Genomic DNA, 12,812 nt, shown 5'->3' on the forward strand with positions numbered 1-12,812 from the left:
ATGGCAATATATGTATAGGGACGGCAATACAGATAAAAAGATGACAATACGGAATATGTGTAGAGATGGTAATGCAGGTAAAGAGATGGCAATGTATGTATAGAGATGGCAATACAGCTATAGAGATGGCAATATAAGTAAAGAAATGCCAATTCAAGTTTAGAGGCGGCAATATAGGTAAAGAGATGGTAAAATAGCATAGAGATGGCAACATAGTTGTAACGATGGCATTATAGGCATAGACATAGCAATATAGGCATAGGCATGACATTGTGGGCATAGACAGGGCAATACAGTTATAGAGACGACAATATGATTTAGAAGAACAGTCAAGAATAATCACCTAGCCATATCAAGATATGATGTTTAGAATCTTGGAAAAAGTACTTACTGTGTTAAAAAATATTAAAAACAAGCTATCCTGCGACCTGTCATCCAGCCACAGTTGATAACTAAAATGCCAATTCTCTGTATAGTTTGAAGAGTGCAGACTCTTATTTTAAAATAGCTTACATGATTTTCCTTCTTACACAACTGAAATATTACAAAATGGTTGAACTTTAGCCAAAGAACATACAAACAAACTATAGCGTTCGTGAAACTCCTAAATAGCATATGTATCGCTAATATAATGTTCAGTGTACTTGACTCGGAGATATTTCATTTTCTATTGCATTAGGTATGTGTATAATCACCAGTAATTTTCTCTATGTTCTGCACTCAGAAATATAGTTCCCCACTTTACTTTAAAGGAAGCAACATCCTCTAATTATACTATGTTAAAATTCATTTACCAATATCAATGATAAATCAAGTGGTTTGCAGTAATTTACATGCCACATTGCTATGCATGATCTAGATTTTTTTGTAATTCAATATTGAAAAATATTCTGTTGGTTGAATTATTACCTACCAAACCAGATTTTTTCATGTTTGGATCTGGCGTATATATTTTCAAACGTTATCTTTAACAAAAACAACTGTGTCTGCGAGTTTTGAAAACGAGCCAAGAGTATAATAGCTGAGACATGGCCACTGTTCAATTTTCGATGAAGTGATGCAAGTATAGAGTTAGTTGATTTTTAAGACGCATGTTCCCCCAACAGCACTAATGCTAATTAGTCGTTACAATGTTACAATCACCAGTTATCATGGTGACGACGTTGTATCAGAATCCCATACACATGTTCTTATTTAAACAGCGTGTATAAATAAATCATATTATTTTCCCCGAGACCTATAGTTCCAAAACCTAACAAAAAAACTTTTTCTGCTTTAAAAAAAAAAAACTCGAGAATATTAATTGATCATCTGTTCACAGCATTCAAGTGGTTTAAAGAAGTGAACATTTTTGATATTCAGATAAAAAAAATGAAACAACTTCGTTTTTAGTAGTATTTTCAACGATATGTTAATGAAAAACTAGTAATAAATAGAACTTTTGCAACATTGAGTCCGATACATATCATATCTTTATCGCGAATATAGCTAGCTACCATAAAACATTACTCGAAATACTGGTACCAATTACACAAACAATCTTTCGGTGAAAAGCTTTGTAAATTTAAACCGGAAATTGATTAGTTTTGTACCTAGCTCAGGAATAAACCCAATGACTCCAGACCTAAAAACCTCATATTGCTAGATAATTGAAACAATCATTTCTCGCGTTCAAATATGAAAGTCAATCAGGATTAATTCATACACTGTTTTTGTCTCTTGATGATATGCCTCAGTGCAGTTTTACCTTTCAATAGACGGTTCCACCTCACCAAGGGACGATGATGTTGCGGGGACGGCTGACGATAATCCTCTACTGTATACTGACGGCTTGTAAGTACACAAACATGTTAGCATCATACAGATCATTTAAGATTTATAATTAAACCTTATTTGATTAGACTTTCATTAGGTATAATGTTTGTTTTGTTACAACCTATTTATTACGCGAGTATTTAATGTTTTTGTAGTGATAACAAACATTGTGATTACGAAAGCGATCATTCTATAAAGATGGGGAATGTTGTAGCATGTTATGATCGACTGAATAGATGTAATCAAATATCAAAACAGAAGGTACAATATGATAAAGCATTATGAAAGACAGCAATAAAAAGACTCGAATTATATGCACTGGCTTATTTTAATCCATTTAGATTATTCGATTATCTTTATAAGTTAATCTTATCTTAATTATTATATGTGTTCATAATTCATCATTTGCATGCGACTCATTTTTACTCACCACTGTTTTGGCCCTAATGACCTTGATGGTGTTGATGGGACGTTAAGAATTCCTAAGTATATAACTAAATCTGCATGTGATATCGAAGAATCCACACTCATAATCATAAAAAAAAACTTAATATTGGATAGAAGTAAAGTTTCTTTCTCTTTTTCCTTAATCTATATCCATTGTTTTGGCCTCAACATGTCATACAATGTAACCTGCTAAATATACATTCTACGTCGATATCAGAATAACTAAATACCTAGCTACATTTTCTAGGTAGGAGATCGGGATCGTTTCATTCGAATACTACTTTGATACATTTTGATAGATACAAGGTATAAATAAAAATACTTGGACACATATCTTTTTATTTTAACCACTACTTGGTTTAATAATGTGATAGTCCATGCCTAGTAACTGTTTCTACGTTACAAGGTAGGAGTGTCGTGTTCACATATATGATTAGCTGTTGGATAGGTTTGTTATGTTGGAAGTAATGCAATCGTTATGCAATCTAATTTGATTGAATTCATCGGCAACCTGTCATGTTTTGCATTTTAGTTATACATGCACATGCAACTGAGCATGTCAATTATCGACAGTATGTGCGTGTATACATTAAATGCAGATATGGCAGGTTGCCGATGAATTCAATTATACAATCAATTGTAATACAAGAGGGTATAACAATTGGATAATTTTCAATTATAATCTCACTAAATAGCATACATGTGATCTGTCTGAATTGTACATTGACATTTTCTAGTGTTTCTATTGTAGAAAACTATTATTTTCAGCAGCAAAAATTATCTGACACCTTCTTACAATGTAAAAATCAATAATACTATGCCACACATTCAGTGCATTGACACAAATATTGAACATTATGTCGATACGAAAAGATTAAAACAGAACTCAAGTAGATGATATTTCAAAACAGAAGCAGGTGTAACAAAATAATAAATCACAGGTGTGCGAAATGGTATCTCTTCTCGATTTGGGTTTTCTGTGTTTTCTGAGTTTCACAGAGCTGTCAATTTGAAATGCGAACTGTATTTTAACAATCATGAGATATTACTTAGTTCATGCGGCTTCATCCAGGTTTTGACATTTCAGTAAAATAGCTATAATTTGAGATCTTAGAATGGTCCAATTGTCTATTGACACCCTTTGTATATTACGTTGTTGAAAAGAAGCAAACGAAACATAAGATTAAAATTGATGCTTATTTAAAAATATATATATTTCCATTAGATCAAACGGCTTCACCGCAATCCCACAGCAACAAAAAATAAAATGCTTAAGATAAAAAAAAAAAACAACTACAAAACGGATATTGTAAGAGTAATTGTTAATCGCTTGTATTGTCCTTACATCATCATGTCTTTGTCATAAATCATACAACATTGACGATAATGGAATGTTTGTATAACCATCTGAACCGTGGTATAATACAACGAATGATACAGATCCTTATATCAATCAGTACGGCAATGTTCTGTATGTTTATTAATCCTCTTTATCTACGTTGCTATACAAACAAAGAAAATAGATAGACACAACACATTAATCCTATATGCATGACCGGACAATGTCAGGACTTTCTGGATAACGCGTGTTTGATAACGAGTAAACATGACTTGTATGTCCTTTCTGTATCAATAAAACGGGTTATCTTATTATTTCATCTATTCATATAAACTGTTTTTGTAAAATGCATGTAGTTCAGTCATTTATATTCCAAATATGTATTCAAACATATGCTATAAACAGTACATTATTAATCCCCAGTTGTAATATTTTTATATCAAAATTATTTTTCAATGAGTCCGTCAACCAATCCATTCCTCAAACGTTGCCGTGCTTTTATATTTACATTATAAAAATTGGAATTGAAATAGAATTTTTTTAAATGTCAACTGAACTCCTAATATAATCCAGCAGTTGACACTTCCCTATCATACTATAACGACTGAGACAACTTTTTTCATTGAAGCTCTGTCCTGTCTCCTGTAGTAATATGCCACCAATGGAGTCAAGCAGTTAAATTTATTTGTTTTATTCAATTTTAACCATTGTATTACGATACCCAATATCTTTAATATGTCCTCATACCCTGTTCTTACCTCAGGTGAAGCATGTTGCCTCATTTTAACTATTGATTAATGATTACTAATAACCAATATATTCCGCTACAATTAATGGTAAACACCACGAGGATTATCATTTGTGATGCAAAAATCGTTCAATTCCGGCAAGGCGGGATCCATTTCCGGTTTCCTTTATACGGATTTTTCCCGTTTGTTTTTAATGTTATTTAAGATTTTTCCTTTATCTGTTGACCCATGGAATAGTATCCAGTTTAGATAGGAATTATAACGGTATTTTCACTAGTATCATAACATCGACAAAGAGAAACAAAGAGAATTTGTTTCAAGAAAACATAAAACAAAAACAAATTTCTTTTATCGTTTGTCCACAGACATTGATATTGTGGAGGGCCAGCTAGGACCACAACTACCACTATCACCTCCCCCTATCTATTCCAAGGAACTAGAGACACAGCTTCGGAACTATTTATTTAAAGACTACAATGTATTACAACGTCCTAATGAGAGAGTGTATATCAATGTTTCACTCAGTATACTTACTATCAACGATATGGTAAGTAGTGCTTACGTGTCATTGACGTGTTCTTCGGACGTATTATCAAAAGAAATAACGATGTATACTCTGTCCGTGTAATAGGTGGAGATTATGACAAAATAAATTACCACCGCTGCATGTTTTCTCTCTGTGTTCTTATCAAATGCAGTAAAATTGTGTATCTGTTATAAAAAATGCAATAGTTTAAGATTTTCAAATGTATAAAACAGTATATATGAATGTTGATGTCATAGTCAACGAAACCTGTATCAAATAAATCAGTTTGGTCAAACTTACAATATTCAATTAAACTAAAGAGACGTATATTTCATATAGAATATGATTTAATATCACTATTAATAAGTTTATTCTACCGGTGACATTTCTTCAATCTAGTCAGTCAAAATCAGGTAATTTCCTACAGTTGATCACCCGGACATGACTTTTTCACTTGTAGCTACCTACGTTCCTTTTTGAATAAAGAATTATCTGTAAATGCATGTCAATCAGAGGTTAACAAGACCGGTCAGTATGGCTTTACGTGTGCTGCCGATAGAGTGGTAATCGGAAATAGTAGATAGTAATTGATGTACTATCTCACTTTCTAACTATAAGCTATATTACTTTCAGAGTATCAAAGACCAAACGTTATCGATGACCGGATATCTTTCACTTGTAAGTCCATAATTCAGATGAAATGACACGATAGGAAAGAGTCTACCTATGTAACCAGAACCCTTAACATACAATTTTCTATAGGAAAGCAATAAAGAATTTAAGATTTAAAAAATAAGATTTTCTTAAATTGTTATTATTTCCAAGGCAAAAATTTAAAGTTCAGGAATTTTCATACGTCACGGAACCTTGATGAAACTGGGCTTAGAACGTTAATTAATTTATGTTATTTGAATATCAAACAATGAATTCCTTTAATCCTGAAAAATATGTTTAACTGTATTACATTAATCATTGTTGTTTGTCAATAGAATACATCACCTGTAGTACATATTTACTAGGAAATTAATTTTACCGTTCTAAAATTTCAAAACATAATCATGGTCTTTAGTCTAACAATTTGAATCATACAGGGTTGGCTGGACGAACGCTTGGCGTGGGATTCTCAAACAACAACGTATTCAAGCATCAAATTTTTGTTCAGCACAGAGACGTATGTCTGGCGCCCTGCACTCCTAATTGACAACGCGTGAGTTAACATTACATCTGTTTGTTTGTCCCTGATGCGTCATCCTAATTTCTAACGAGTAATTCATCAAATCGAGCAAAGCATTCAGAACATTCAAATGCTATCAACGTTTCTGAACAAATATATTTTTACTTTAATCATTCATATAGATTATTTTTAATTCTCCGCTAATGACACTTGATCACATTAGGCTCTGTAAGGAATTATTTAGCCTAAGGGGAGTGATGACGTAAGTTTACTCTGTTGGTTAACACATCATTGAATCTTAAATTGCTTGACCATTTAAATCTCATATAGAATACTCTATGCAAGTAAGACGGACTGTAACCTAGCTATAATTTTTTTTTTTTTAAACAAGAAAAATATACTTAACTACGCAGTTCACATAACTCATCATCCAATAGCATGTCAGAGAAGCAACTGAGTAAAAAACCCGTTATTGGTTTGTTGACAGATAAGGCTGGGTCATTTTTTAATCATTATTATAAACTATCTTACATGTTACATGTAACCTTAGCTTTTTATTGATATTAATTGAAATTATTTGAAATGATATGTTTGTACTGATATTAATTGAAATTATTTGAAATGATACAAAAATGATTCCAACTTAGCATGCATAAATCCAATTTAGATTTATAACACTGAAATTCCTCCGCTGGTTTATTTGGGCTCCAACTGATAAGCAATGGTACAATGATATCACTTTACACCCTACAAAGTGTACATTACACAAATATACTGGGTCTGGTGTCTACGGTACTGAAACATCTAGTTCCTTATAATCTTGTAATTAAGTGTTTTATTTTATTTATTTATTCATTTATTATTTATTTATTCATTTTTTATATGTTTTTGTTCATGTAATTTACTTTACATTGTTATTTGATGCTTTTATAAAATACCAAATGTAAAAAATATTAAATGCATCATCAATCGCATAATATCATTTATATCGTATTAACAACAACATCATTTCAATACGATTTAATTTTGAAGAACGCGTTTTCTTCGGAAAAAGATGAACAGGTCAATAATATTACAGTTCATTCTGTTTTGTTTTCAAGAAAATATTGGTAGCATTGATATTACTGAACTGTACAACGGTGTATGGCTGCATGGCAGATACGTTTCTGGAGAGTCTAATATCTGACATGTGGCACCAAAACATGCCCGTAAAGTACGAAGTATGGATAGTCTTAACTTGAGTATTACACTGAGTATTTCATTTACCTATTGATTGAAAGTGATTTTGTTTATTTCATCATTATATTCATCAATGATTTTTGCTCATTAAAACATTGATATTGAGATGATGCCATTTTGGTAAACTGTTACCCTTGTTCATCACTTCATGAATGCAGTTCTCTGACGTCATCAATGTTTGTTCATAGGGTACATGGTATATCCGTCATCAGTGACGTGAACACCCCAATGAGGATACAAGACAATGGAATAATTACCTGGTCACCGGCCGATATTTACACTGTGTCGTGTGTGTCTGACATTATGTATTACCCACTGGACATACAAACCTGCTCTTTGTCCCTCACGTCATGGGCATACACAAGCAATGAAATCAGTCTCAATTTTGATAGCGAACCAGTTGATCTCGCTACGTACATACCAAATGGAGAATGGGAGTTATTGTCTACTAGAGGTCTTACATCAGGAAGTCGTTCAAAAGGTAACAACAGTTTTTCGAACGTCAAGTTTGCTATCCAGCTGAGGCGACGCCCACTGTTTCACGTATTGAATACTCTGTTTCCTGTCGCATTAATGGCAGTGCTGAGCGCCATGGTGTTCAAACTTCCAACGGAATCCGGAGAGAAGATTGGGTTTGCCCTGACCGTCCTCCTTGCGTATGCTGTGTACCTGACTCTGATTTCTGACAACATCCCAAGTACTTCAGTATCCGTTTGCTATTTATGTGAGTACAGCATAAACCTACTTCACCTTGTTATCAATAAATATGTTATATAAATGATTCATTTCCTGAATGGAGTCATTAATATTACATTAACATGCTGAAATATTGATTGTATGAATGTTATTTATTCTAGCGTTATCTGCAATTCGGTTTGTAATAAACAATTCTAATCAAAATAAAAAGAATGTTGAGGCCATTTTGCCAATGCCATGTTAGTCTGTATGGAACGTCTTGACTATATTCTTTCTATTTCATCAATGACCTGATGGTTCTTCAGAAAGATGTATTTTTATACATGTTGTGTCATTTAATCAATTTAACTTGATTTGTAACACAAACCTTCTGTGCTTTATATAGCTATCTACCTCAGCCTTATCCTGACATATGGAACGTTGTCCGTCTTGTGTACGATCTTGGTCATTAATATCCACTCACGGACGGACGAAGAGGAAATACCGCCCAGGACGAGGCGTGTCACCAAATCTATCCTCATGCCTCTGGCCTTCTGGAAAGGAAGCTGTAAACAAAGCAGTTGTTGTAAAAAGAAAGTAGAACCTAACGATACCAGGACTATCCACGTTTTGTCTGGTAAGTAAGATTGGAATTTCATAAATTTCGTAAATACGTTCAATCATCATAGTTAACATGCAATGATTTTTCTGCTGATCATCGATAAGCAGAAATCAATCTGATGACTAATTATTTAGGGGGACTTCACGCCTTAAATTTAGATTTGCTGTCTCTTTGTTTTTTTTTATAATTATCATTATTATTTGAGTTGGGGGATATATATGTTCAGAATTTCTGTCGTTTTTTGTTACCTGTGCGATGTAAGAACTAACATGAGATCTATTATCTCCTATGCAGTTTCCAAAATAAATGTGAATGTAGCTACACCTGCAACTGAAACGGAGCCGATAGCACCGGGCTATAATGTAACCTCACGGGAAAGCAATGCTGATCCACTCACTTGGTATATCATCTCCAAGGTCCTGGACGCGGTCTTCTTCAATATTTTCATGTTGACCATTGTCTTCACTTCCATCGTATTCTTCGCCATTTTAGCGGGCGAGTACGCCAATGTCTAGATCTGCAACTTCCGAATTTCATGTAAGAATGAAGAAACACTTTTTGGAAGGGGTACTGATTTAGATAAGAAAGGTAACGAGTATTATTGTAAAGATTTAAACACAAAGCAGACATCTTCTTCCGTTGTTTGAAGCTTTCAAACTATTTCGTGAGTATAAACTTTCGTTGTTAGCCCAGCAACAATGATATACAATAATACATGCAACAGTATGTGTTGTAGTTATATTTGTGGGTCCATAGAAACCATAAAAACAAAATTTATACACATACCGTGTTATACAGTTTACCGATGCATGTAATACAAAACTATATCCAAATAGTATGTATACTTATTTAAAGAAATGTTCAATGGTTTCGTAAAAAAAATAAATTATAATGAATTGAATAATGTTTCGGATAATTAGGTATGTCTACTTAAACCAATTAAATTCGTTTCGAAGTGTTTGCTTGGGTACATCTTTAATAAGTGGCACAAACATTACATTTTCATTACAAATAAATGTACTTTCAACCGCACATCTTATATAATTCTTATGCGTACATCATAGAAAGTAATCGATTTCTTCGATTTTGCCCTTGAAATATAGTGAACAAATCGTAAAAATAACTTTGAAGGATTTCATTAATCATATGGATGGAATAAGATATATGTTGCTTAAAAATGTCAAGGACATATTGACGAAGATGTTGTGACTTATATCATATCTTTTTTGATTCTCCATCTGTTAAATGTCATGAACTGTCAGTATACTGTGACAGTGTTCAGATGTATGGCATTAACTTATCTTATTGCAATACCAACCGGAGTTTGACCAGGAAATAATAACATTTCCGGCTTTGTTTTTGTTTATTCGTTACATTACTATAAATGATATATAGTTATGTGGTTGGTGCTTTTGTCAGTCTTTCGTATATTTTACTTATCCTAGGATCATATTACAGAACCTTGGTATTCCAGGTATTACCGACTTAGACAAAGTTGTCTAACAGTTAGACGGTTTGATTACTTGAACATGTTTATGACTAAGAGTAAATATACCTTCTTTGGTAATGACTTGCCTGATTATAGTTAAGTGAAGACTAAATGTGGACAATCTGATCATTGGAAGATGAAAACGATGGAATCAGATTGTTGTTAACAAGAACTAGGACAGTGAGAATAGAAATAGCCTGATTAACACGGATTACTTGAATATTAATCAAATGGCAGCTTGATCAACCAAGTTACACAGCTGAACTAGTGTTAAATGCAGTAACGGATCGGAATAGTAAGACAGGCGAAATATTGATGATTTGGTTAGTAAGAAATCAGATAGATCACTGTGGAGTGCAGTAGGAGACGGGATTGTGAAACGACCCATTCATTGGGTGCATTAATGAGGCTGGATTTCCAGAAAGTACGGCCATTTGTGGTTCAGCAATTTTTCAACCAGATTAGTGTTGAGTGCAGTAACGAGTGGATTGTGCAACAAATCTGCTTTGTGGGATTACCAGATAACTTGTGGCTATATTACATTTGTACATTGCATGTATTTATTGGAAAAAACTCCTTTAATATCTGAAAATGTGTTATGCTTTTTACTACATGAAATATCGTGTGAGATGCTTATTATAAAGGTTTCAATAGCATATTTGCTTCCTCGTAATATTAATGCATTAAGGAGAAGTTTGTGTAAATATCCATTCCTATTTATGACGGAGTCCCTACAGGGACATTTGTAGTTACCACTTATTTTGTCATTATGTTTTACCTTATATGTTATTATGTGATATGAATTTTTATTAATACTTGCATTATATCATTAAATTATTTTATCACTAATACATATTCTATTTTATTTTATTTTTTTGATATTTCATATCAAGTATTATATTCATATCCATTCTTCTGTGTTTATGTTCCGTTGTGGAACAACTATTTAAGATTCGTTTTTGTTATTTGTTATATTTGTTTTCCTAGTTATTATTTGTCATTCCGTGTTTAGTATCACTTATTTATTAACACTTATTTTGTCAATAATTATTTGTTATTTTTAATTAAGCAGGCAACCTCTTTGGGAATACTTCTTCCCAGTATAACTTGTACATAGGAACTAAAGCAAACTGATTGTTTGTTAGAGTCAGACTAAAAACATGTGATCAGGTTCTTAAAGCATTTAATGACATTTTAGGAAAAGATTAAAATGTCTTTCAAAAGGAAATTTCCATCTAGATATTCCAACAGTGAAAATGAACTTACTATAATGAAGTCACGTAAAAAAAGAATCTGAAGAAAATTACCGCTTAATGTGTGCTTTTAATCAATTAATCGTGTAGATTATTGCAATATCACAATATTAGTCAAAGTGTAGCCATCCATTTGCTGGACAGGCTTTGGTGTGGTTTGGTAAAATATGAAAATTAACCGCTTACAAAAAAAAGTTATAACTAAAAGTAATAATATATTAGAAGTAACTAAAATGTTCCTCCAGTGTTTCTGTAATCAATATAATCGATTTAATTTTATTAACAGGTAACACTATATGGTAAAGAATATCTTAGCTATATGTTCATACTCTTACATTCAACATGATGCTTATTGTTATTTTATTAAACATTGGTTAAGATTAATGCGAATAAAAGTGCCATATGTATTTAGTTGTAGTTTAGGATATTATCTGTACGTTAAGGATAATATGGTAGGGACATAACCGTACATTCACGTCCTACGCCGTAGTCAGGTTATTTATCTGCACGTCAAGGATAGTATGGTTGGAACAGAACCGTACATACTCCGAGATTATTCCCGTTTTGCAGGATAGTCAATATATTTATCTGACTAATTCGAGTTCACTCCCTTTGAATGTGTATACTTAGTTCATAAATGATGTTGATATATTGACACTTTGGAAAATAAAAAATGCACATATTATTAAGAAAATAGTTCTTCAAATCAGATCATCGGGTATGCATTATCAATTTTAAACTTTTTGACCATTTCTAATTCACAATTTCAAAAAAATGTACATAAACTAACTGCATTGTATACAAATTTTCTCTCAGGTAAAATTTAAACATCTACAAAACTATTGTTAGAGCAAGAAATCTGCATGAAAGACACACAAGTGAATGACATCTTAATTGATATAATTTGATAATTCGACGAACTCAATCAGGATATATAGTAATATATTATAAATAAAGATACTATCAACATTTATTTATGTTGGTTTCAGACAAGTTTGAATTATCGAAAATATTCACAGACACGTGGAAGTGTTAGTGCGTCAATATATGACAAATCATTCGGCATTTGTACATATGAAAGGTGTTATTTAACTCCCAAGGCATCAATTAATCGTTACAATTGTTGTATCAACTTAGAGTTTATGCGTCGTTTTGATTGGTTATCACGGTAAACTTTGACCGGGACTACGTTTTAATCACGTAATCTATGGCGTTTTGATCGGTTGACAGGCGAGACCACACGAAGGTCGCTTTACGTGACCGTGGAAATGATAACACGCAGAAAAAAGTTCGAACGCACTTGTTTGAAAATTATTTTGATGTAGATTTCTGTCAATTTAATACACTTTTTGATTACTTTTATAATCAATTATATTTCTGCATATTTCGAAACTGTCAGTTTTCTTAATTAGCGGCTTTTCAGTACAGGTCATATCATATCTCCCCAAATGATATAAAAACAAAACAAGCAGGGGTCAATTCAT

General features: G+C 32.5%; 1 protein-coding gene across 1 annotated transcript; it reads left to right on the forward strand.

The window, feature by feature from the left end:
• Positions 1-1,404: 1,404 nt before the first annotated feature.
• LOC117323687 (neuronal acetylcholine receptor subunit alpha-5-like) lies at positions 1,405-10,904 on the forward strand. The gene is made up of 7 exons (XM_033879063.1): positions 1,405-1,833; positions 4,716-4,897; positions 5,510-5,554; positions 5,968-6,083; positions 7,478-8,013; positions 8,371-8,601; positions 8,881-10,904. Exons 1-7 carry the CDS (start codon positions 1,782-1,784, stop codon positions 9,099-9,101), a joined length of 1,383 nt encoding a protein of 460 aa, XP_033734954.1. The 5' UTR covers positions 1,405-1,781; the 3' UTR covers positions 9,102-10,904.
• The last annotated feature ends 1,908 nt before the right edge of the window (positions 10,905-12,812 follow it).

Source organism: Pecten maximus, chromosome 3 (assembly GCF_902652985.1).
Source record: "Pecten maximus chromosome 3, xPecMax1.1, whole genome shotgun sequence".
Taxonomy (NCBI): domain Eukaryota; kingdom Metazoa; phylum Mollusca; class Bivalvia; order Pectinida; family Pectinidae; genus Pecten; species Pecten maximus.

Coding starts and splice junctions, on each gene's coding strand:
- LOC117323687 (XM_033879063.1), top strand. CDS start 1,782: ATGATGTTGCGGGGACGGCTGACGATAATCCTCTACTGTATACTGACG. Junction 5,555..5,967: donor TGACCGGATATCTTTCACTT/GTAAGTCCATAA, acceptor TGAATCATACAG/GGTTGGCTGGACGAACGCTT. Junction 6,084..7,477: donor GCACTCCTAATTGACAACGC/GTGAGTTAACAT, acceptor GTTTGTTCATAG/GGTACATGGTATATCCGTCA.